The sequence below is a fragment of the Amblyomma americanum genome, chromosome 1 (genome assembly GCF_052857255.1).
Source record: "Amblyomma americanum isolate KBUSLIRL-KWMA chromosome 1, ASM5285725v1, whole genome shotgun sequence".
Lineage (NCBI taxonomy): Eukaryota > Metazoa > Arthropoda > Arachnida > Ixodida > Ixodidae > Amblyomma > Amblyomma americanum.
In genome coordinates, this window is record NC_135497.1 from 154,098,418 (window position 1) to 154,126,058 (window position 27,641).

General features: G+C 44.2%; 1 protein-coding gene across 1 annotated transcript; it reads right to left on the reverse strand.

Annotated features, from left to right (window-relative positions):
• mRpL39 (mitochondrial ribosomal protein L39) lies at positions 1 to 25,734 on the reverse strand. The gene is made up of 10 exons (XM_077647400.1): positions 25,555 to 25,734; positions 24,955 to 25,164; positions 23,588 to 23,727; positions 23,302 to 23,401; positions 17,507 to 17,568; positions 16,686 to 16,798; positions 3,836 to 3,983; positions 1,732 to 1,803; positions 1,588 to 1,635; positions 1 to 462 (listed from the first exon to the last, which is right to left on the reverse strand). The coding sequence occupies exons 1-10, from the start codon at positions 25,619 to 25,621 to the stop codon at positions 283 to 285; spliced, it is 1,140 nt and encodes a 379-aa protein (XP_077503526.1). The 5' UTR covers positions 25,622 to 25,734; the 3' UTR covers positions 1 to 282.
• Positions 25,735 to 27,641: the final 1,907 nt, after the last annotated feature.

Below are 27,641 nucleotides of genomic sequence, written 5' to 3' on the forward strand. Positions count from 1 at the left end.
TTTTTTATAACACTGAAATTTGGCATTTATTGATAAAAACATGAAACTTTTATCTTGGCTAGTTAACTCCAGAGATATGCATGCCAACTAATAATAGCAGCTTTTACTAATCCATCAGGCTATGAAGACAGACAGAGAGTTGCAGCAGCAGCCATCTAAGAAAATGCACTACGATCTTCAAGATGCAGCACAGTATGTTCTACCAAGTCCACAGAGGCATCAGACTTGCGTCCAGTGGTATTATTCTCACGTAACAAAGTAACTAAAATTTTTCCACATTCTTTACGCAGAAGTACGCTGTGATGTTGCTGTCGCAGAGTCTTTGGTGGCAGCTGTGACACTATTACTTGTGGTCTCACTTTTCACATGCTCATCTTCAGCGCTCATGTCTTCAAAGTGCACATTGTCTTCAGTTGGCTCCTCACCTGTCTCAGATTCAGTTTGTGGAAGACCAGTAAAGTTCTACAGGAGAAAAGAAATTAAGAGAACAATGAGTACAGTAACAAAATGAGTATGTTGCCCTGGCTGCCTGCCCTGTATGTCTCCTTAACAGTACTGCACAACCTTAGGATCCACAGAAGAAATACAAGAAAGCTTCAGAGGCACCCAGGACAGATGTTCTCAATCTTTATAGCCCCAGAGAACCCCAACGGCTTTCAAAAGACGCTGGGAACTTCCTTGTGTCTCAGCTGCAATCTCTTCCATCCTGACAAGCATGCAAAAAGGAGCATGCTGACACACGCACCTCAAAAAATGCCCAAATTCAATTAATGACTGGCTATACAGTGAAACAGTCTACAATCAATAATTACAGTGTGAACAGTCCCACAATAAAGTGGCTAAAGGAAAGATGGGGGACGAGGCATGCATGGATTTAGGTGCTTGGGGAACTCCAAGAAACCCCGCGGTTCTGCGGAGCCTATAATTTGAGATGACCTAGATAACGAACTCCTACATGCCTTCTACAGTCGAACGCGCATATCTGAACTCGCAAAAGAACGCCTGCAAGTTCAATATAATGTGAAATTCGATATAAAAATAGCAGTAAATTTAACAACATACAAACAGCGCGTGCAGATTACCAAGCGAAACAGTGAAATTTATTACGTTTCCATATCTTCATTGCCTCGGAGAGAACACATATTTCAATGGTATCGATGGACTCCACAAGCAGCCGAGAGTGCAACCTTCTATCGATGCACAATAGCGACAAACCATGCTGAGCGCAAAGAGCACACTGAAACACGTGGGCACAGGTTCTCTCAAGTTTTCGTCACACTTCACATCAGTGGTGTCCTGGTTATCCGCGAACCTGGCAATGATGTCTTTGTCCGCAAGCTTTCCCGCAGTCTCAACGTCGTCTGCGGAGACAAATTCGCCTACAAATGCCCCATCACAAATAGCACCGGGAAAATTAGACAACAGGTTCCACAAATCATCAAGCCCCACAACGCTTTTATTTAGCTACTTTAATACTTCCTTTGGCAGAAATGCTATACTCCTAGCCTCACAACAAGAGCAGGGCTTGAATGTCTGATAATAGGCCAACCAGAAGTACGTATCTTATATTTGGTTCACATGACTTACCATCCTTTGTGCACGCTCACAGCAGACGGTGTATGCAAATTCACTGATCTGAAAACAAGTGAAGATAAAGACACAGTAAATTTGGCAGATATAAAAAATGAAGAAAAAAGCCAAGCCTTAGGAAGTAAAGGCCAGAATTCTTACAGAAAATGAACTTGGTATGGCCAAGCCTTGAAATCTATACAGCAGCCCAACAGATGTGTCCATGGCATGAACCTGGGAAAAAAAATAACAGCAATTAAACAGCCATATCTCAACAAAACTATTTTCAGTTAATATAGCCCGTACACAACAGCAGAGTAATGTTGTGCTTGACACTACATACAGCAAAAGCTCGTTAAATCGAACTTGAAGGGACCGGAAAAAATATCTGAATTATCAAATGCCCCCAAAAAACTGCCTGCATCATGCTAAATTTATTTGATGAAATATTAGGTAATAGTTGCCCAATTTTGAGATGAGAACAGCACAGCAATGAGTCGTTTTCACGTTTCCATCAATGCTTTAATGCATACATACTGACGGCAGCATCAAAGCAGAGCTGCTCCAAAATCGTAAGGGCCTCCCGCATTCCCCATGGTGCGGCTCGATGGAGCACCACCGCTACCGCGTCACACACCTCATAAGTGGCACTATTGTGTGTGAGGAGGCTTCACCGCATAATCAGAGAATGGCATATGATGAGCACACAGTTTCAGCGCACTGGAAAAATGGAACCACGAAGAAGGAAGCCAAGGAGACAGCTCAGCGGCACCGAAGCAGCGAGAAAAAAAAAAAATGGGGAAAGAAAAAAACCCAGTGACGCGCCAATCAATGTCCGAAACGGTGCTCAGCTGGGTTAGATTGCTTAGCTGATGCTGGCTGGTTGTGCAAAGTTCCATCTGGACGCAGGTTCAGCGTTTAGAAAACTTTATAATGTTCATGCCATCTGTTGGGGCAGCGGTGTACATCAGGTCACAGAAGTTTTCCAGTGACCGCTGCATGCCGGCGCCACTATGCCACTTCAAGCAAAGATGATATGAAATGCCAACATGCACTTTGCTACTCATTTAATTACTACTTCTGTAATTATAACTGCTTTAATTACACAGAGTCATTAGCATACACTTTGTAAGACACCACTTTATTTTAAAGACCACACTACATACATATAAAACACTATTTGTGCCAAAGCCATACAAGCGTGCCTGTATGGCCTAATCTGTAGTGTGCCTACCTGGGAACCGAAGAGTCATGCGTTCGATTCCAGACTAAAATTTATAGAAATTTTTATTTGCATAAAACCCATTACTTTATAAACTTAAGTTGTTTGAGACATACACTGACCTTTAAATTCACATTACAAGTCCTCTTTTCAATTATATTTTTACTCCAGGCATCCAAGCTTGACGTGGGTTTCTTAACACAAAGCCAATGCTGCCTTTTCCATTGAATGGGAGTCTTAAAGCTGTTGCTTTTAAATTTTGTACAATGAACTACAACTGTTCGAAAATGCAGCAAATAAACATCAACCACAATTTGTCAAATAAGACTGGAGAAATCATGGGACCAAAATTTTCTTCGAAGATGCGCATACACTAGAAACCCAGAATGAAATGATAGTGCTAAGAAGAAGGCAACGACAAAAAGTGCAGTAGTGCAGGACGGAGCGCACACGCTAGACCCACAGCCATTAAATCATATTTCATCATGTCATCAGGTCATCCCATTCCTTCGCATGCCACAATATTATTAGTACAAATGAAAAAGTCTGTCTAAATTACCAAGGCGAAGGACATGCTGCCAAACTGTTTTCAGAAACCTTTACTGCGCTTGCTAGCTGATGTGAAAAAGGACTCCAGTTGTATGCAGTATGCAGAGTGCTAAACTAATCTCAAACAAAAAAATTGCACAGCTAGCTTCAAGAACCCTCTCAGAAAAAGCTGCAAGTTTACTATTCACACCCACCATCATAAGTTTATGAAACACAACTTGGCTGAAGAAATTTAATTCCTTTGCATCCAGTGGTAGAGATTATGAGCGCAGTGCGTAACGAACACCCTCAGAATTAGGGTGCATATTCAAGGCCGTGAGCAAAGATGGTGGTGAAAATAATTCTTTTTACTGATTTAATGTTCCAAAAACTTTTGATTGTAAGTGTACATAATTACTACATAGCACCTGAAGGGTTAAATACATGCTACTTTGATGCCATCGCGAGTTTACTTTATATGTTGCATCACAACAAAGCTTACGCAATAACACTTACAGAAACAACCTTGAAACGGCCCATATGATCCACAGAACCAATCATTGGTCCTGAGCTGATATCCACATGGTCTAGCAAACGATACAGCGTCACTGTGTTGCCACTAGGTGAAGTAGCTGCTATTCGGGGGATCTGCTCCGCCTTGTACCTTGAGCACAAAAGAAAAACCCGCATTACAACAAACCTTTGCACACCACTTATGATGAAACGAGCACAGTAAGCAGTGCCATAAAAAAAACTGATTCACATAAAATTATTACATCACAACATTTTGTCAAGCTCGTGTAGCAAATCAGAGGATAAATTAATGTTTGTTCTACAAGTGCTGTGCATATTTCTAATGCCTGTGGTGTACTAGTTCCACTTTAAGCTGTCAACAGCATAAAGCACTTTGCTTGCGGTGAAATCACACTACTGAGAATAAATTGTGCTAAATATGACAAGCAGTGCTTAAGACGGAGTCAAAGCACACTTTGAAAAGCATGGCACTCACAGCTGTGCCATAAACTAAGAAACCTAGTAGCAAACAGAATGAAGCAAGCGCTCTACTTCATTCCATTTGTTTGCACCTGGACAGCAAAGCATACCACCCTACCACAAAGCACAACATACACTCCAGCCATAGGCTTCACACCGCAGGTTATATAAGGCCCAAGAAATGACCGGTGTTTTTTTGCATCTACAACTACTGCTTCCACTGGAAGTACTGCACAATGACAACAGTGTTTGCACATGAACCACACACATGCTGCAAGTCTATCTGACACGTTATTCATTTGCCATTACCAACAGCTTATTACTTGCAGTTGAAAGCATAAGACAGCACACTGTACTAAAATATCATTCAGAATGACTTACTAAGTACAACCTTTCAATACAAAAGGCCAAGAAATGTGATCAACAGGTAAAATTACAGCACAATAAAAGCAACAATCAAAACTGCCAAACAACTGCAGTTTAACTATGGAATGTTTTAAAGATATCTATTAAAATTAATGAAACAAAAACTTCAGCACAAAACCTGCAACATGTTAAATACTACAAAGAATTCCAAAAATAAATCATGTCATTTTTTATGTCTGCACGGTTCGACCTCAGTACTACAAATGGAGGTTTTTATTGTCCACTTCCTAAACCTAAGAACTGATCTTTGTGATACTACACAAATATTGCAAAAAATGTCATGCCCAGTTCATTAGATTAATTCAGAAACAATTGACTACACTTTCAATTATTATCAGGAGGTACCCAGAAATCTACGAGAAGATTCATAAGCTATCACTTAATTATCTTCCTAACTGTATTAACTGCATAAGTTCGTTCATTCCACTGCCAAATAATTTTTGAAACCAACAATTTCTTGTGAAAAAGTTTCCACATCAGTTCTTTTCCTCTTTATTTGCAGTTTTATTCATAAGGTAAGTTGTTGGGCAAGTTGGTTTCGATATTCCATGACTACAGCACAATGAACGGGACATAGAAGGCCACAGGCAGGGACACAACACAGCGCTGTGTTGTGTCCCTGCCTGTGTCCTTCTTCTACGTCCCATTCATTATACTGTAGTAATGGTTTATTCATAAACCAACATAAAAAAAACAACTTACAAGAAAAAGCACACAAAGAATTGAACAGTGACCTAGCAACCTGTTCTACTCGGGGCAGTTAATTCGTGCCAATCGTCAGGTACACATCATATCATATGTACTTTCAATGCATAATGCATTGAAATTCGTCATAAAAATAGGTGTCACCATATAAAAGCGGGTGATTGAGGCTCCGCTGTAGTCAGAAAAATTGAACGTAAATGACTGTCCCGCATAAGACCTGCACCCTGTCAAAAGTGCAAAGAAAAAGTGTAGCCCTTACTTGAGTACCTATGGCAACAGTGACTGGCAGATTTTTTCATGTTGCATGCTAGCATTATGCATGCTAACATTACGCATGCTAACATGATGTATGACACTACCAAGCATAAACAAAGTGAACATTCAGCTACTTTTAAATTAGGCCCTCACACAACACCAATAATGTTTGGAAGTACAGCAAAGTCCACTTGCAATTACAACCACCACGGTTGCAATTACAACCACGGTTCCAATTACAACCAGAGCTCGCTTATTACGAACAAGGGTAGCACTACCATCAAAATATGTTTTAGAGCAATGGCACTGCATCTCAGACACAACAAAAAACCGTGGTCGCACCACTCGGTTATAGCGAACGAGGTGCCATAAGCTCTTCACATCGACCCTGTCTACGACGACTATTATCCCAAGCGTGCTCGCGACCCACCAGTGTGTAACCATTGTGGTATACTCGGACACATATTCCGATTCTGCCACCGCTGAGGCCAGACTTTACGTTACCAGTGCCAATGGCCCAATCGTCGGCCTAGTATCAACGCGGACGTTCGTGACCCGACCTTCACATCTCCTCAGGGCTTCTATCGCTACACACCACTCCGGAACGACTCTCCTGCCTCTGACCAGAGCCTGACTCCTCCGCTCAGTGCTCCCGCCGATCGCCTTCTCCCTGCCGTCCTTCACCACCACCAGGAAACTAGCTGGTGCGGCCGATGGAGGTGCGGTCGCCAGGACATCGATACTGCCAATTACTCTGCCCGTCGTTATGCTAAAGAACCACTTGGAAGTGTTAGGGGACGGTGTTTGCATTATGGCCTCAGTGAATACTGGTGCCACAGTGTCGATGATGGGTTTAGGTTTCAAGAACTGCCTTGGTCGTAAAATAATGTTCGGATGCACCGCGGTTGGAAAACTCACACTTCCCGCCACTGCGGAGACCAAGGAGCTTTCTCGCAGACCACGTGACCCCACCTCAGAAAGAATTTGGCGACCCCCCGCCAAGAAGCAATAAAAACCGTAAACTCAAATTCATGTTAACCGCCGTCCAAGGGCATGCCGAGCGGCTAAAAGGTGAATAGTATGTACATGTGTGTGTGCGTGTGTGTCGACTGCGCAAAATGATGACATGGAAGCAGAAGCGTGGTGGGCATGAGACAGGGGCAGTGTTGAAAGCTGAACTACTGCACATGGTCAGGGATCAACTAATGGCAGCGATTGGAGAAGTTTGAATACTAGTCACATGGTATGCCTTGCTGGCCAATGTGGCGTGCTTCGTTTGAGTAACTGGCTCTTTACCTTCTGCACTGCTCCCGCGTGTAGGCACCGTGTAAGCAGTAGATTGCATGTACTGCACGCAAGTGTACTGCATTAGCTTCGTCATGGAATCTTTACAATTTTGTCCAGGATCAGATCAGAGATAATGAAGCCTCACTACTGCGGTGCGGCAGGTACTGAGTGCAGCACTGAGAGGCGCAGGTCCAAGAGAATGGTGGGGGAGTGAGAAGTGATGAGCCAGGATACCGCACTGGGTTCCGCTGGCCCTAGTGATGCCTTTGCGAGCACATGGAGCTCCCACCAGTCACATTAAACGCTTCAACTACAACCAGTTATGCCTAGGGGCTTTTATTTTTTGAAAATTTGACATACTTTTTCGGTTTGTATTTCAGGATGCTACTTACGCTTTTTTTCGGCGAATATTGTTTTCGACAAATGAAATATTGACTTTTTTCGGTGACTTAATGCAGCAACTCTGTGTGGTCAAAAGTCACTTAAAGTCTACCTCTGTATTATTGTTATCCTGAACAATTTATTTACCCCTAATTAACGTGCAAATGGTAGTACATGGAGCTGTGCTTGAGGAAAAAATTGCTACCCTCATTAAAAAAGTAACTAAAGTTAAATAAGGCAGCCAGCAGACAAAAACGGAAGTGGAAATTTACTTCTAAGAACTAGATTGACATGTTATCGTTGGTTTGTCACATAGTTGTCAAGCTGCATTGAATGCGAGGGCGGGGCATCATGTGATGTGTGGATTGACGGTAGTGACACAACTGCTGCGCAATTGTCGCGGTACCCAAAACATACCTTTTTGTGACGCCCCTTCGTGGTTTCGTGTCAATGCCCTAGAAGCATTTGATTAACCTAATTAACCAACTAACTGTTCTAAGCAGGTGATGATAGTGAAGAAACAGTGCTTAGCTAGAAGACGGTGAGGAAATGGTGCTTCCCAGTCTGCAGAGGCGTGTAAGCTAGTGGAGCAATACAGCATAGACCACTTATAACGCATAACACGGGAGTCGGGAAAATCCGCATTACAAGTGGTACTCCACTGTGACCAAAGCATAGCTTTTCCATGCATTCGCGTTTTCCGAATGGCCAGCCTACCTTTCAAAGTGCACCTGACAACGCATCAGATGCACAACACTGCAATCACTGGCAACAAAGAAGTTTATTTGATCTTTTTGTCGAAGCGTCGTAGTGAATGAAAGAACGGCAATATTTTAGTCTTGCTAATGCATTTTAGCATTGCTAATGGCTTCATATTCAAAAACAGTGAGGCACTTCAGCGCTTGCTCGCTGAGGTTTCTCTGAGCACAGTAGAGGCGCCGTTTATTGCAACAGTCGAGCGCATCTTTGCAAGAAACCTCAGCTGCACTTTCACTCAGTTCGTTGGGCTCATCCTCGGATAGAGGCTCATCGTGACCGCGCACCGCTGCCACAATGGCTTCATCAGTGGCAGCTACTTCACACACAACGCCGTCAGGGTTGGCGACGACGACGACAAGTTTATCTCGTGCCGATCCTTGAAACGCTGAATCTAACTGTTCAATGGGTTGAAATCATCATGCCCCAAAATGTTTGCAAGGCACCTGGCCTTGGCTTGCAATATCGAGCCACTCCCAGGAACACTCTGGGCCCGGACCTCGTGAAATCGTTCAAACAAAGCGGCAACATCTTCATACTATGATGCCCGAATCCGCTTCCTTGCAAACGACACGGATTCCTCCTGTAGCTGTTGTCGCAACTTGTCGCTGTTCTTCCAAATGGCGGACATAGTAGCGTCGGCGACACCAAACTTTTTTGCCACCGTAGCCTTTTTCAAACCGCTCTCGACGTCCCTCACAATTCTCTGCTTGGTTTCAAGAGCTAGCCGTTTCCTGGCTTTTGGAGGAGCAGACGCCATCAGAACTGAAGACAGCCGAGGTTGGTAGACTTGTTGACGTTGTCAGCTGACTTGCCTATGCAGTCGACTTTTCGCTACACGCAACGACACATATCTCGCTCATGGGCTCAGGCGTGACAAGATGCTGCCGCACACGCGCGTTATACGAGCAGCAATTGCAGCGTCATGCCTTGCGCTCACCGCCGCCACCGCTCCAGCATGCTCCAGTCTGGCTGTGACATCCCGTGCTTTCAAGTTTTGTCCAATCAGTGTGCCCGATGAAGGTGCATCGGAGAATGAGAGGAAAAACGCCTGCTTTGCGACTTCTATTTTTTTTAATCCTCTCCTGCCTTCTGCCTTGCCTTGAACCACGCTGACAACGCGCCCTCACCCCGCCTGTTGCCCCCTTCTTACGTAATCTGGGAAGCACGCTCGTTGCGCCCACCAGTACCCACGGGCCCGCACCAGTACGCGGGCCGCCAGGCTTTCCAAAAACCGCACTATATGCGGTCTCCAGTTATGCGCTGCCAACAGGCAGCGAAGAGGCAGTGATGGCGTAGAGGTACAGCGTCCACCTTGCACGCAAGAGGACCGTGGCTCGAATCCCGGTGCCGCGCAATTCTCAGCCGGGTTTGAAAAAAAAAAACTCCGCATGTCGATGGAATTGCCTAAGTAGGCCTGGGGTGTGGCCTGATCTCGGTGACCAGAATCGACAACGCACTCCCTCACCAGAACAGGATTTGGCCACCCTGATGCAGTACTTGGCTACAACCTTCCATGAACAAACCAATTAACCCTCGGCCCTCAGTCCCCAGCGGCTGCAAAGCAAATGACCAATGCGGCGGTCAGACCTGTGACGCAATGAAGGGTGCTAAAAATGGCTCCGGACAGGCCGCCATTGGAATCTGAACCTGGCAACGTTTAACGCTAGAACCTTATGTAGTGAGGCTAGCCTAGCAGTGCTGTTGAACTAGCAGGCATTAAAGGGACACTGAGGAGAACTCTATCAGATTTTTTTTGTTAGCAAAATCTGATAGTTCGGCATTTCATGGCTTTGTTGCTGCTTGTTCGGGAGCGAAAGATGCATTTATTTCAAATAAATTTGGATTCGAAGTTGAGAAACTTTTTCCCGCCGCTCTGATTCAAACTTGAGAACTCTTATGACATCACGGAGAACTCTTCTGACGTCGCAGGACGGAGTGACATGAAACGTGACGTAAACGCAGACCCCGTGATTTCTGGCGGCTAGCGGTGCGGTCTAGCAGCGGCCAAAATGAAAGCTACCGCCGCCGCACGCTGAATGCATCTATCGGGGGTCGCTGCCGTCGCTTCGTTTACGTTTGCACCGGCGTCTTGCCAGCGTTACAATAGATCCCGTTCCCGAACACGACGACGTAGTTCTCGCAAAAACTCCGGCCTGCATTTCAGCGACCTCAGCCCCACAGAGCGTGCGATGCTTTTGAGGGAGCACGGTTAGGTTAGGCGCCGGCGGCTCGTTTCCCCCTTCCTCAGTGAGCAGCCGTTGCTAGCTAAATATCATAACCCCAGTGCGGGGAGTCGCAAGGGGCCAAGACAAGGTCGGCGCGTTGCACCCATCGGAAGCTGGCCGGGGCTTTGGGGCAAACGGATTGCGATTCCTTGAACGGCGCGGAAAGGCCAAGTTATTTATTTTTTTTGCCACACAAAACGGGTGGGTGCTCAAAGGCGGTCACGTTTTAAAGTTGGAGGCTTGAAACTAAAGCCGGCGCCCGACGCTTCAATGGCTTCCGCTAGATCCAACGGGTCCACTGGATCGGCCTCTCTCGCCCACTTGCATGTGCCTTCAGATGTGTACTGTGAATGGATTAAATTAGCCGAGAGCTCGAAAAGAACAGCTCCGCCCAACTGCCGAAGCTATTGAATTATGTCACAACGCGCACCTCGCCGGGGAGCCGAACCAGTCTGGCTGGGCCGGCGGCGGCTGGCGCACTCGGCGCGAAATAGAGACATGCTCAAAGCACTCCCGACAGTGCGGTCAGTGTGCACCGAAGCCGCTGAACGCCTCGGCGGTCATGCGCAGTTGGAGTAAAGAGGGTCTCGTTTTGGCCGACGTGACGTCGCCGTGCAGCGTGCGCGCGCGCACTACACCGGTGTATAAACGCGCCTTAACAGAACCTGCGCTTAACCGCTAACCAACGTATTCGGTAGCGGCATCTATGGGAGCCACTGAAACCCCCCGCCCACTCACTGAAGGCGGAGACGCTACCACTCCGCCACAACGGTTCGAGGTTGACTAGCAATAAAGGCGCTTCTAGTGAATGCACTCTTCCGATGCAGAAGTCTCCACGCTTTCGCTACGTATATCCTGGCCTAACACAACTAGGCCATCAAAAATCTTTAACTGCCTTGTAACTTGTCTTCCGTCCTTAATAAACGATTTCTGTTAAGTAGTTTGAAGTTGACTGGCAGAGCCGGGGATGTTTCGCCGGGCGAGCGTGCGAAGACACAAGTGCTCTTTATGCTGCGAACTGCCTTCCGATCGTCATACGATCACCGATCATCGCGCCATCATAGTTTTTCATCGACCGTGGCGATCATCTGACCTTAAAAGGTTAATTAGCACTTGAAGCGGCACTTGGAGTTCCTCTGCTGTTCGGCGTTTGTATATCGAGGCGCGTCAAAAACAAAACCAGGGGACACGCAACGCTCACAGACGCAAAGCGCCATAACAAATCGAAACTCTCCTGGATGCCTGTGGTGCCGCCAAGCATCGGTTTTCTTTGCTTCCAACATTCAGCTTGTCTTTTGTCTGTCTTCCTTGTGTGATAAAAGTGCACTATCGGAGTCAAAACAAAACTTACTTCAATATTGAACCGTCCAACCTTCCTTTGTCAGCCTCAGAGATTCGCGCACCATGTAGGAAGGAAAATTCCTCCAAGGTGGCGTGTCTTGTCCTATGACGTTGCCACGCTTGTACTTGCGAGATAGGCCTGTGGTGGCGATACCTGTATTTCGGTTGTTGCTATTTTCTACCTTACAAGAGCTTTGTTTTCAGTAAGAGTGGCGTTTTTGTGATCAGGAGCTGGTATTCTATCGATACAAGCCAACTTAATTTCTCCTCAGTGTCCCTTTAAATGGGATGTCATAGGGCTTAATGAAGTTAGGAGGACAGGTGAGGCATATAAAGTACGAAAGGACGGGCACGTACTGCGCTATCATGGATTAGCGGATAGACGAGAACTAGATGTGGGATTCGTCATTAATCAGAATATAGCTGGCAACATAGAGGAGTTCTATAGTATTAACGAAAGGGTGGCAGCAATGGTAATTAGGCTTAATAAGAGGTGCAGGCCTACACGCCTACATCTAGTCATGATGACCAGACTGTTGAAACCTTCTATGAAGACGTGGAATCAGCAATGAACAAAGTAAAAACACAGTACACAGTACTGTTGGGCGACTTCAATGCGAAAGTGGGCAAGAAGCAGGCTGGCGACCAGGCAGTACGCGACTATGAGATAGGTTCTAGGAATAGCAGGGGAGAGCTATTAGTACAGTTTGCAGATAGAAATAATTTACGCATCATGAATACTTTCTTCCGCAAACGAGAGAACAGGAAGTGGACCTAGAAGAGCCCTAATGGTGAGAGTAAAAATGAAACTGACTTCATACTATGCGCTCACCCTGGTATCGTGCAGGATGTGGAGGTCCCCAGAAAGGTACGTTGTAACGACCACAGAATGGTAAGGTCTCGAATTAGCTTAGACTTGAAGAGGGAATGGAAAAAGCTAGTGAAGAGGAAGTCCATTAACGAGTTAGCAGCGAGAGGGAAAATAGAGAAATTCAGGATATCGCTGCAGAACAGATATTCAGCTTTAACTGAGAAAGACGATCTTAATGTTGATACAATGAATGATAATCTGACAGCTATCATTACGGAGTGCGCAGTAGAAGTAGACGGTAGGACGGTTCAACAGGATACCGGCAAGCTATCTCAGGAGACGAAAGATCTGATTAAGAAACGTCAAAGCATGAGGGCGTCTAACCCTACAGACAGAACAGAACTAGCAGAGCTATCGAAGTTAATAAATAAGTGCAAGGTAGCCGACATAAGGAAGTTTAATACGGAGAGAATCGAGCATGCTCTAAAGAACGGAGGTAGCCTAAAAGCGGTGAAGAGGAAACTAGGCATTGGTAAAAACCAGATGTATGCGTTAAGAGACAAGGAGGGCAATGTCATAGCAATATGGATAAGATAGTTAAAGTAGCCGAAGAGTTCTACACAAATCTATACAGTAGCAAATGTAATCAGAACGTTAATGAAAAAGACAGTAGCGCACAGCAATGCGCCATCCCGCCAGTAATGAAAGGGGGATAAAGAAAGCCTTAGGAGCAATGCAAAGAGGAAAAGCAGCTGGCGAGGATCAGTTAACAGCAGATCTGTTGAAAGACGGAGGGGAGATTCTGCTAGAAAAACTAGCCACCCTGTACAGTAGCCGACAGGTAATTCGGACTCCAATAATTCGGACTTGTGGGATATTTCGGACCTCGATGAGGCACCGTCAGTCTCCCCATAGAAGCGCATACATATTCACGTTGGATATTTCGGACTTAAAAAGTCCGAAAGTTAGATTTTTCGGACTAATTTCAGTCGCCTGCGGACCAAAGTCGGCCATCTTATCGGCTTTTCGGCGGCGCAAAAGGCACCATCTTGGATTGAGGTGGATTTATGCTGCAGTTGGCTTGGCTTGACACACTTTCGGTACCTATTCGTTGCTAGTAGAGGTCCCTGCGATCTCTGACACTTCGAGGTGGCAGCCGGACTGTCATCGCCGCCAACTTGCTTTTGTCGCCGACATTGTCGCAGGCAGTTATCGCTTGTCCCATCCGTTGAAAATTGGTTGTTGGGAAGGAAATTGTGCAGGAGCTATCTCACATCTCAGTAGGAAAGGATAAAGGAGGGACTGAGAGAAGAAAGGAAAAAAAGAGGTGCCGTAATGGAGGGCTCCGGAATAATTTTGTCACCTGAAGATCTTTAACATGCACTGACATCACACAGCACACGGGCGCCTTTGCGTTTCGCCTCCATCGAAACGCGCCCACTGCAGTCGGGTTCCAAGTCGGGAACTCTGGATCAGTAGCCGAGCGCCCTAACCACTGAGCCACCGTGGCGGGTTTCATACGTTCGCCATTCGCCGTTTCGTCACTTGGGTTTCTCTGACCGCGTTGACCGAGTGGCTCTCAGTCCTCACTAAGTTACATCTGTTCGCCGTTTTGTGATTGCGTCCGGCGGTTCCGCCGCTTTGAAAGAAAAGTGCCTTATCTTTGCGTGTGTTTAACGAGCGGTGTAGTGCACACTCAGATTGTGGACAACATGGCCCCGCTGGGTCCGTCAAACAAGCGTGGGAAGTATTCCAACTAAATGCTTTAACCTTGCTGTCTAGCGTGTACAGTGAAAGCACAATCTTGGCACAAATACAGGCGCAAATCGTTGCCAACAAGAGAAATATGCCGCAAGGTAGAATCAGTGACATTTTTAAGCCGATTTCATCTCAATAAAGTGATTTTTTTGTACTTCACGGATTTTTCGGACTGTTCGATTATTCGGACCATTTTTCGGGTCCCTTCAAGTCCGAAAAATCGGTCGGCGACTGTTTAAGCAATGCCTTATGACCTCCACCGTACCAGAAGCTTGGAAGAACGCAAATATAATCTTAATTCATAAGAAAGGAGACGCTAAGGACTTGAAAAATTACAGACCAATCAGCTTACTGTCCGTTGCCTACAAGGTATTTAGTAAGGTAATCGCTAATAGAGTCAGGGCTACCTTAGACTTTAATCAACCAAGTGATCAGGCAGGCTTTCGTAAAGGATATTCCACAATAGATCATATTCACACTATCAACCAGATGATAGAGAAATGTGCAGAATATAACCAACCTCTATATATAGCCTTCATTGATTATGAGAAAGCATTCGACTCAGTGGAAACCTCAGCAGTCATACAGGTATTGCAGAATCAGGGTGTAGATGAGCCTTATGTCAAAATACTGGAAGATATGTATAGGAACTGTACAGCTACCATAGTCCTCCAAAAAGTCAGCAATAAAATTCCAATAAGAAAGGGCATCAGGCAAGGAGGCACGATCTCGCCAATGCTGTTCACCGCATGTTTACAGGAGGTATTCCGAGGCCTGAATTGGGAACAGTTGGGGATAAGAGTTAATAGAGAATACCTAAATAATCTGCGATTCACTGATGGCATCGCCTTGCTGAGTCACTCAGGAGATGAACTACAAATCATGATCAATGAGTTAGACAGAGCAGTATGATAGGTCTAAAAATTAACATGCAGAAAACCAAAGTAATGTTCAACAGTCTAGCAAGGGAACAGCAGTTCACAATTGGCAACGAGGTGCTGGAAGTGGTAAAGGAATACGTCTACTTAGGGCAGGTAGTGACCACTGATCCGTATCATGAGAGAGAAATACCTAGAAGGATAAGAACGGGGTGGAGCGCATATGGCAGGTTCTCTCAGATCATGAATAGCAGGTTACCAATATCCCTCAAGAGAAAAGTGTACAACAGCTGTATCTTACCGGTACTCACCTAAGGGGCGGCAACGTGGAGGCTAATGAAAAGGGCAGCACATAAAGTTAAGGGCAGCACAGCGAGCTATGGAAAGGGAAATTATAGGTGTAACGTTAAGAGACCGGAAGCAGGCAGAGTGGGCGAGGGAACAAACGCGTGTTCATGACATCCTAGTCGAAATCAAGAGGAAGAAATGGGCTTGGGCAGGGCATGTACTGCGAAGGCAAGATAACCGCTGGTCCTTAAGGGTAACGGAGTGGATTCCAAGAGAACGCAAGCGTAGCAGGGGGAGGCAGGTTAGGTGGGCGAATGAGATTAGGAAGTTTGCAGGCACAGGGTGGGCGCAGCTGGCAAAGGACAGGGTTAATTGGAGAGACTTGGGAGAGGAATTTGCCCTGCAGTGGGTGTAGTCAGGCTGATGATGATGATGACATATTAAGCGGTATGCCAATACATTCAACTCTATGGGAAGCGAAAGCGGTTGTCACAAAAAGCCGCATATAATGTGGTCCCGTATTATAAGCGGTTAAGTTATAAATGGTTCGAGCTGTACCTCAAATCGAACAACGGCACTGCTTATCCTACAACACCATTGTCACATCATGCCCCTGGCTTTCCCTACTTAGTTAAATTTTCAACTTTAAGTGAGTGTAACTCACATCCAGCAGCCAGCTAGCTATGCCTATGCCTTGCAAGCCAAAAATGCTGACCTTTTTCAGTTGAAACCAAATTTCGGAAACTGATTTCAGCATACTTTTATCGTTTTTTTTTTTTTCTGGTTTAAACCGAAAGTCTAACCCCTAGTTATGCCGCATCCGTAAAGGTGTTTGTAGGCATCACGGGCATCAGCAAGGAGCACATGAATGCGCTGGAGGGCATGGAAAGCGCCGTGATAGGGTGTCTTTGAAGAAATAGATGTACATAACAGACTGTTCAAAGAAACTAGAAGCCAGTTTTGTCTGACTGTACTTTTGGCTGTAATATGGGAAGACCACTTATTACGAACTACTATACAACAAATGGATTCTCCGCGACCGTCAGGCTCGTTGAAGTGGTCTCGACTGTTTTCCCACACAAGATGAGTGATGCATATTTATGTGCTGCAACTGCTATAATTTGATACAGTTGTGACATAAACTTAGCATTAGAAACATGCTAACATTAGTAGGCAACTCAAAGGCACCACTCAGAACCAAGAGACATCATCAAGAAAGGCAAAGAAATTGATGTGAAAAAAAAAAAAAGATCACTCACTTGTTGTCTTCAAACATTTGAAGTGCTACCGAAGCATCCACTTCCAGCCGTTCAAAATGGTGGGGCTTGGTTGCAAGCCGCCTACCCATCCCAGAGAGCACGTCCAATTCATCCTGTAGAGCAATGTGTCTTTTTTTCAAACACCATCCCAGCAGCTGATGAAACACAGGCTTTTATAGTATGCTGCTTTTCTTGTGAACCATATTAAAGCCAGAAATGGGATCATTCTAAGCTAGACATGCAGCAACAAAAAGAACAGCATATGACATGGCAATCAGCACGCGAGAAATGCCACAGCTACAGACTCTTTATTTGCCGCCCAAATGCAACAGGTGTGCTCACACAACAGCTGTAGCTGTTCTACCTCATTTTTCTCGTTATAACGAAATTAAAAATACATTTTAGTTTGCTTCTTTCCTGGTGATCATAGCTATGCAAGTTGGTCCAGCAATTATAGACTTATATGATGTTATTCCTGGAGGACTAAGACAAATAAGCTAAGAACACCCCTCTCAGGGTACAACATTTTAATATATATTAATTTTTAAATGTACGTAGATACTTAAACTGCAACACTCAAGAGTGATGCATGGTTACTGACTATGTATGCTTTGTATTCTGCACAACTGAATGTCATGAAATGTTGTTCGGGTTGATGCTACCTAATGACTTAGTACGACTTAATATTCCCTGGAATGTTAGACTGTTCACTTGTGCACTTCTTGGCAATGAACATTTCATCAAAGACTAAAAACTACTTTTATCAAGGGCCAGAACAAGAAAACTTGAAAGCGAGGTCATAAAAAGTATAACTAGCTCACCCTACGAGGCTCCCAGTTTTCAATGCCAAGGTCCACATTGTACACAAAACTTCCAGATCGCACTGCACATGAAAACAAATGTGATTACTTACATAAAGCACAACAAATACAGCTAAACCTTTTAAAATCAAGCATCAACACTGTAGTAACTTCACTCTGACATGACCTGGCTAACAAAGGTTAACAAAATGTATACACAGCATGATCAGTGCTGCCCACAAGCATTTTTTACAGTGAAGTGACTACACATAACCTTTGCCAACTACCCATGCAACCAAATCTTACTTACTGCTAGAGTAAATGATGCCACAGCCTTTTTCGTGCACTTTCAATCCTCATTTACGAAGCTTGGCTAGCAAATGCATACGATGGCTTGTTACATGTGAAGGAAGTAACACAGCTTAACCAAACCTCAAAACTAGGCATATGGCACAGGCCCATCAACTGCCTTAGATCTCCTTAGGGATTCCTTGCTACTTTTTTTCACATAAAAGGTTTCTCTCCGTACCTAGTATTCATAGAAAAATGAAAGTGCTTCAACTACAGGTGGTTGGCTTCATCACCAAATGAATGCCACAAACATGAGCACCAAAGATCAAACAATCATCATTATTTATCCTTCATATAAGGCTCACTTATCGGTGCATAACACTCTACAATTCGCTTTCCTATAAAGGCAAGATAGCTAACAGCATGACATTTATTAATGTTGCCAGCAACATAAAGCAGCATATGCCACTGTGAATCAAGGCACAAACGACAACATGAAATTAAAGTGTGGCTGTTGAGTGCAATACATGAGCAACAAAGAACTTTGCCAGTTTTTTCAAGTACCTTCTCTACATTTACAAGTTATCTGCTGATCCCCACTGGCACTCACATTCTTACTGCTAGCCATGGCTTTACAGCAGAGAGAGCTAAGAAGTGTAATGCACCTGTACAACAAACCTGCAGCATTTTTCACCAGCTGCTGCAGATACACAATCAGTTAACTGTTGCAGGCTCTCAAATCCTTGCCGCTAATCCCGACTTTGCAGTATATGCAATTGGAAAGCTCAGTACAAGATATTCCACAACTTCCAGTTTATTCCATGGTATCTTGGAAAGCAAATATCAAATGCCGCCATCACACACAAAAAGCAGCTAGAAGAGACAGGTATACTTGCTTAAACGAGTATAGACACCTAATTTTTCGGTGCATGTTTTCCTCTTTGTAATTATGCATAAGGCATTAATATACATGGATTACCATGAGGTATTCGCTTACAACTGCTATTTAATTTTTACTTCAAGTTCACTTTCATGCTGCTCCGGTTTCAACAGCCGAATGATGGCTGTGACGTCAAAGTTGTGTATAGGTCATGCGAAGCATGAAAAACCGCGATATAACCACTTCTTCGCCGTTTTAATTCACTATGACGCTAAAGCCAGCCCACTTCAAGAACTGGAATGACAACGAATGAAGATGGTGGTGGTGGTGGTGGCATAAATACGAATGAAGAAGCAGCGATTATATTGCAGTTTCTTCATCGCTCATGAGACCAATACGAAACTTTGACGTCACAGAGCTGTTGAAATCGAAATCACAACAGCATGACAGAAAAATCTGATTATAAATTATTTAGCGGTCATAGGTGAATATCACGTGGTGATCCACGTATAGTAACATTTGACGCATTACTGCAAAAAGGAAAACATGCCACCAAAATTAGTAGGGGCCATGAGACCCAATTTTTGTACATAAACTTACACTTTATTCCCCACATCAAATTAAAGTTTCTCAATATCTGAGTTCATTTGGTGCAGCAGGTAATTTTAAAATCAATATTTTTTTTGCCTTTTGCGAATAGCCAGCTGGTCTAGCAACCTTAGATCAGTGACGCCAAAAAGGCATTCCCATCCCATGTAGTCTGCTGCGCGCTGTTCTCTGTGTGAGGTGCTTCCATGCATGCAATAGATAGCGGGGGCTCGAAAAAAAGGTTTTTTTTTTTTTCAATCAGTGAAATAAGAATACTGTTTTTTTTTTTTTTTTCAGAAGCCTTCAGCATAGTAAGTGTGCTTTGTGATCCCTGGAGAAGTGGGCTTGTCAGTGGTGTCTGTATTGAGATCGTCGAGGAAACAGAAATCGACGGGTTCAAGCTACATTATTAAATTGTGCATTTAGAAACATGTTATTAATATGTTATGGGAGTGGTCTTTTTTTAGCACCCAAGTTCTCCTGCATGTGAAAGCCATGCCTGCCACTGCTGATATGCACTGCAAAGAACGTATTGGTGGCACAACTTTGCCAACTATGAAGTTTCTCTGCTACTTCGTTGGCTTGCTAAATAAAAACTCAAATTAGTCCAACGTGGCCTTGACTGAAACTTGTGCACAAAAGCCACCGTCATCACTTCGATCCCAGCTACACTGCTTTGGCTCCCGATGCTATATGCTGCTCACTTTTTTTCTGGTGCTTGTTAAGCAAATAACTAGTGTATTCACTGAATGAGTGCTTCAAGGTAAGAATACACCATTCAGGATTTATCATGCAAGCGTAAAATTCCCCTATGAATGCGTCAATTACAACCGCACCCCAAAACTCTCTAGTAAGACGAGCTTTTGGGCAAGTTGATTGCTTAGCTTCGACATAACTGCAGCGCGCAAAAAAGACAAACACAATGAAAGGAAAACACTCACGACATGGACAATCGCTGTTCACGGACAGCGATTGTCCGTGTCGTGAGTGCTTTCCTTCCATTGTGTTCGTCTTTTTTGCACGCTGCAGTTATGTCGAAACCCCAGAACTCATTTGCATCTATCTGTACAAACGACTACAGTAAAAGCTCGTTAATTTGAATTTCAAGAAACCGGACAAAAAATTGTCGAGTTATCCGAAGTTAAAATTAATGAATGACCTCAAGGAAACTCACAAGAACCGCTTGCCTTGTGGCAACTTTATTTGGAGAAAGATGGTCAATGCTCACCAGCTTTTGAGATGGGAACAACATGACATAACTATTTTTCACATTTCCATCAACAACTTATTGCATGCACACAGTCGGGAGCGTCAAGGCAGAATTACTTCAAAACGGTAAGTAAGGGCCTCCCCGACATCCTTCATGATGTCACGCGGTAGCGGTGAGCCCCTGTCGCTTGTAAAGAGGCTTCACCCACGATCGCCTGGATCAGACATGCAACCGTGGTTCACTGTACAAACAGCCAACAGCATGTGACTAGCTTCAGAAGAATGAAAAACCACGAGGTTGGAAGTGAGGGAAGCGTGAAGCAGTGCCAATAAGCGTCCAAAACGGCGCACAGCTGGGCTCAGGCAAAACCGAAACTGCACAGTCGGACAATTCTCGGAAACAGGGCCATCCATTTTCACCACGCCGGTTGTCGCGCTCATGTCAAAGGTGCGCGGACAACTTTGCAACATGCAATTCGGGGTTCAATAAGGCTATTTCAACGACCAGTTGCAGTGCCAGCCATCATAGATGCAGCCTCCCTTCAGGAGTCCACTCAAAATAACCAGTGCAAGACCCATAGCGGTCCGATTAGCGCGTGTATGATGCCATAGATTTACATGGGCACTGGCCAGGGCTGCACCAGCAGTTTGAATTATCCAGATTTTTTAATTAATGTGGTTTGAGTTAAGAAACTTTGTACTGCTCATTTGCATGGCATAAAACAAGCAGAGCTGAACTCATTTTAAATATACCTTTTCTTGCACACCAGTTGCAGCTTTACTTGACACAGTACAATAACTCTGCAAGAAGTGCCGGTGATGTGACTGGCTGCCAGGGAAGCCCTTGATAGCTGAGTTCTTGACACTGCATAGGACCATGAGCACTTCCCACGATATCGTATCTGCTTTCTCCGACGGGACCAATACTTGATTTAAAACCGCCTTGTCCCAAGACACCTTCGGTGCCCTTGTGCATTACTTAAAATGGCCCAATTTGTTGCCCACAGATGATGCCGACGACTGCTGCCGGCCAGACCAGTTCAGACCTATCAATTAATTTCCGCTTACTATACACGTGTCCTTCGAAGAAAATGTCGATTTCAGATAACTGTTACCAAAACTAGACTGAATAGAGCTTATTCACGTGACAGCCCACCTATGCATGCAATCATGGCGCACAACAAAATGTGGTCGTCGTGGTCACACAAGTGAGATAATCCTGTTGTCTGGCAAATCCGATAACGACCCCCCCCCCTCACCAAGGTGTGGCAGAATCGACTTTTGTGAGCACCCCTGGGCACACCTATTTGAGAAACGGAGAGCAACGTCTGAGATGAGCTCCCCTTGGTTGGAGCTTTCAGTTTCGAGCCTCAAAACAGTACAGTAGTTGCGGGAAGGGGGTACAGGGTAGTCATGTAGAAGACTCCTCCCGCCCGCCAAATATGATAATGAACAGGGTTCTACAGCCATTTGCATTTGCTAAAACTTGTAATTTTGCTCTCAGCAAATGCTGAAACTGCACCCACGAACCTTGCAGACCCGCTAGGGTCTTGTTTTTTACACAGGCACAGGCTCTTGTTTTACTAAAATACAAAACTGAAATATATAAAACAGCTACATCATGGCCTCTTTAAGGAGCATTAAATTCAGAGAAACTGTGTGCAAAGCTTCAAGAAATAAGTGATGAGCATTTGACATGATTGCGTGGGTCATTGCACTCAAACATGCAAAACAAAGCGCACAAAGTGAATAGGCAGTTTTACATTAGCGTATGCATACTTACGTATGCTAAAGTATTTTGCGAGACGTTACTCTGTTTATAGCATCCGCATTTTTAGTTCAGCACATGCAAATGAAGACACAATGATACTGGATTGGGTTAGACTGGATGCTTCAGCCTAGTGGCCTTATTTGGTTTTCAAAACAGGAACCACTTTTCTCAACAAACTGATGCTTTTCTTAAGGCCTAGAAGCAGCAGAATCATCTCTAAATAAAAAATTAAGCAAATTTATTGCTCATGTGTTCTGTTATGGGCCACATGACATGAAGCAAAAGCTCGATACCCCATTTATATAAGGACAGTAAATGTACTGAAAAATGCAGTAACAACGAATTCACTCCTAAGCACGCTACCATGTACGCTAAACTCTTGAAATAGGATACGTGATGCAGTAACTTAAGGCTTGATTTGAAATAGCATTTGGCACATGTGCACTACGAAGCACGCTATTTTTATCGTACGCTACCTCTTTGCATATGTCTGCATATGCTATATACTAAAACTGCCTAATAATACACAATGTAATGAGCATCTTGCTATCAATCATGATGCAACATTTTTAATTTTTCATTATTTCACACCTCATCAGCATTTGACTAAGCAGAGATCTTGAGGTATGAGTATGGATCAAGCGGGATAATGGATCCAAAGTTATTCCAGTTTTGCAGAGGCTGAGTTTTTTTAATGCAACCATTTGGATGCATGCAATCGGTCTGGTGCACTAATGAATCACCCTAAAGCCCTTGCAATACAGGGGATCCTTGCAATAGTAAGATGCACTGTAAAGAACAAATAAATGTCACAAAACATCGATGAAAAGGCAAATGGATAAACGGAATAAACCACTGTTCCGTTTCAGTTCCCTAGAACAAGCTTCTCCTGTGTCCAAAAAGGACAATGCCACAATTTTGTGAATTCTACAAGCCATGTAGTGCCCAGCCTGCACTATGAGAAAACAATGGGAACATGGCAACTTATCGAGGGACGTTTTGCAGTGTTTCTCCAAACCTACACATGATCACGCAAGCTCACTTTCTCCGCATTAATCAATGCAATCATATACAAACCTTGAGGCTGTGGCCAACTGTGGAGCTGCACGTAAAACTGGTCCTTGAATGCCCTTTCTATGATGTAGCCAAGTAGGAAACTGCCTGTTCGCCAGAAAGCCTGCAATCAAGTAAAAAATGAACACCACACTAATGAAACTAGAATCCTTGCATGCTCATCACTGGTCACCCCGTGCTGGTGAATATTAAGCCCAGTCACTAGACAATATCGACAAGATGATAGGCACTGTAACAGAAAAACAGAGAAATTGACAACAGATGGGAAAGAAAGCAATGAGCAGCATACCTTATTGGCAAAGTAGGGATTTTGGTCTTTATAGAAATTTAGCCTGAGCTGGCAGTCCTGCACAAGTGGTCTGCTCATATCCCATGGTTCTCCATCAACCTCTGCAATGGCTGCTCTTTGCACCAGGCTCTCGTGAATGTCTGCCAGATCAAACACAAAGCACAAGTACTTGCTATGTAGAAAGCACATATCTGGCATCATAAGCAATCTACCAGCACAAACGTACTTCACAGACTACCTGCTGCAGCCAGGCAGTGTTTGCCGGAACAGGTAAACGGCTGCCACTCAACGACTGACCAGCCATGTGTAGAGGTGGGTTGATGCAGCAATAGAATCAAGAAAGCTTACAAAGATGGACTACCAGAAGCATCTAGAAAGGCTAGTTTACTGCCCAAGAATACGTGCAATATATACAGCATGCACGCATACGAGGCAGCTGCTACTTCTACAATGACGTTTAAGGGGAAAGCTTATCGCTGCATAAAGTAACAGGAATGGATAGCCAAAAGTAGGCCTGCATCATACAGTTGCAAAGATGAAGAGCATCTGCGAATGATATGATTTGTGTGGTAGAAATGAAATGAAAAACTACCATCATCTGCAAGCCAGGTCAAAGGAATAGTATTTTAAACAGAAAAGTGGATTGGTATCACCATTCATGAAAACAAAATGAGCAACCTTGCTGCTTGCCTCTACATTTTGTAACCCCTTCCGAAAGATGCCGACACCAGTCCATTTCAACGGATGAATTTCTGCATCGAAGAGCTTGGCTTGCAGATAGCGGTGGTTTTCTAAACACTACAAGCTACGGATGCAAATCGGGCAAATACTAGTGTGAGAAGCATTAATACAAGACACAGTTTTCAAAACAAAATATCTATTTGACACCTAGATGCAGACACGGCAGCAAAAGAGAAGGAAAAAAATTTAATGTGTGTCATGATAGCCACAGTACATCATACTAAGTCTTCATTCAGCTTTTAACGATTGTGGCACACTTAACTGTTTCAGGAAACAATGATAACGGCACAGTATCGTACCACAGGAACATCTGCATTAATCCTCACACACGAATGCAGTATAATGGCCAATGACAACTTTCCTTACAAAACATCTCACCTATGCACATCACTGCACTGAAAGGACGAGCAAGTCAAACTTTGCAGTAGCATGAGACAGAGGCAGTTGTCAAGAAAAAAAAATAAATGATCAAACTGCTTGAACTGCCGCACTCATCTTTACCGCACCTTGTATTCAGTTTTGGTTATAAGTTACTGTCAAGCGTCAGGAAATAAGTAGAGCTACCTCTCCATCAAGTGACACACAAAAATAAATCTGCAGCGGTCAGTGAAAACTTCAGTACTTACGTTTTGCGCAGTCGTGCGGTGTAGAAATTCCCTTATTCATAATGAGCGTACAATCTTCCATTGGACCCAAGTATTGCACTTCAATCTTCTCCACGCGCGTAATCAGGGATGCCTGACGTTCTTTTTCAGCAGTGAAAAGCGCATCTCGCTTCTTTCTGACTGCTTCATTCGTTAAACGAGACTCACTTGTGGCCACCGATGAGGAGCAGACTATCATCAACCAAAGAAACAGCGAATGCAAGAGATAAGTTTCATCATAGACCGCTTTGAGGCATGCACCATCAAGAAAACTGTTCAACAAGAAAAGAAAGAAGGCTGCATGAAACTTGGAGTACCAAAAGCAAAATGTTAGCTACACTCCGGTTCCTAAAAGCATGCACCTTATGATTCCCGTGTAACTAACATTGCTTGGGTACAAGATTTGTGACGCACTAACAGCATAGGTTGGCCAGTTTAGGCTGCGAAAGAACGCCTACGGCTACCCAAAACTCGACAACTGCAGAATTGTCGCACAACCTACGTCGAAGCGTGAGCGTAGCACGTGCAGGTACCAACAGCCCGACAAGCTTCAACTGATGAAGTTTACTACTTAGTACTCACAATATCTATGCCTTGAACACGCCCCTCTCAGAAGAAAGAGCACGCGATTTGATGAATTAATCGACATTGTCGCTGCTTTTGTAAGTTTTGCCTCAGACCGCTTAAACTAAGGTGTTTAGATACATTTTTATGATAGCGATGCTAAACCCTGAAAACGATGATGTCCATCACGAAGAGCAGCCTGAGAACGAAAGAGTTACGCATGTCGCCTCAATGCTCACGTGCATATAAGAGTGGCCACAGCTGAAATAGTACTACAAACAAAATATACTCTGCCCCTTAAGTGCAAACGCTCTTAATGGTTTCCGTCAGTTTTATTCCAAAGATGCATGTAAGCAGAGCTCCTCGTTTCGGTATCGAAGCTCGGAGCGGTTGCGCGCCAATGCTCAAGCATCTGTGTAGGTGAATAAATTTAGCATGCTGAACATCATGCTTTATCTTAGGATGATTGTTACTGCAACGCAAGAATGTACGTAAGTCACATGTAGGCAGCCAGAACATGAAAGTTTTTTTTTTTTTTTCTGTTATCCCGAGGCAGCGGTTAATGCACCTTCCTTTTTCTTTCAGCTATGCACAGGCACAGCTAAAAACAGTCTATTCCAGCTGCATTATTGAACCGGGAATCGTGACCACATGGAACGTTTTTTCCGTCCAGCCGAAAAATTTACACTTCCAGCTAGTTACAGCTGGAAAACTCAGTTTCCAGCTACATCTAGCTGAAAAAGTGCTGATTAAGGATTCTAGCCACCTTAGTTAAAGTGTACCAGTACACTTTACCTTAGTGCTGATCTAGCTGGATTTGGTGCATGCATTTTTACAGGAAGCCCATTGGTGGCACTTGGTTTTTCATTTGTAAAAGATAGCTGTAACTTTACCTCTGCACTCTGAAAAGATCCTTCGGCAAGTTGCAAGGAACATTTCTTGCCAGCAGCTATGCACTGCATTTGCTAATAAATGCCGTCTTTTTGTTTCGGTACTTTCACCAAAATACTGCCTATAATTGCTACAGCTAATCAAATAACATGCCTTCATATTGTGCAGCCACAACACAGCTGGAGCAATTCAGGCATGGAAGCTTCAGGAGCAAAACTGGGCCAATTAGTAAGTTTGCTCCATGGTAGACACAAGCACTGAACCACAGACGACATAGCAGAGGAAGTAGACAGGATAAAATGCATTTCTTCCACCTATAGGCTCAAGTGGAATCGTGCACACCTGTATACAAATTTCAGAAGAAAAGGTAGGCTCTCCTAGCCCACATTTGCTTTGAAGAAACTTCCCTTTGGAGAAACTATGTTGGAGAAACTCTGTTTGAGAAACTCCCTGTAGGAGAAAATCCCAGTTAGAGAAACTCTATGTTCGAGAAACTTCATGTCATAGAAACATCCTGTTGAAGAAATTCCCCGTTGGAGAAACTCCCTGTTTTACACACTCTATGTTGGCGAAACTCCCTGTTGGTTAATGACCTTGCACTCCGTCCCCGTGTAAAAGCGTGCATGGCTGCAAGAAATCATTGCATATGTGTGTGTCTGAATAAGTCTGGTCTACTTCTCCTCCGGGCACGGTTATGTTTTAAATCATGCGACACCAACTGCACCCTCATTGCATGCTCCTTGAATTCTAAGTAATCAACTGGAAGAAGCGACGCACCATGCCTACTTCGTCTGCCACATGGTCTGTTGTCCCCAATTGTGCACTTCTCCAATGTGGGGTTTTTAGCAGTCTAATATTTTACTTCAGACGACACAAAAAGTGCTTCTGCTAACTAGTTTTAGCACACACATAGTTGACAATGAAGCCAATAATGGAGTTTACAATTTTTACGTACGAAGCTAGATGACTGCCTATACTCGATCAGCAGCTCTACATAGTCACGCAGCTAAGAAAACACACCTCACCATTTCTTTTGCTTCTCCAATTAGCTGAAAATGCCAAGATACAAAACTGTAATATGCTCAAAGGTTAGAAGAAAACATTGTGAATGCCTCAAGAGCGAAACAGTACCTTAGATGAAAGATTAGAAATAATCCTGTGACACGAGGTGTACTACCTGGAACAAAAATCTCCATGGCACGAGGGGCAATCGA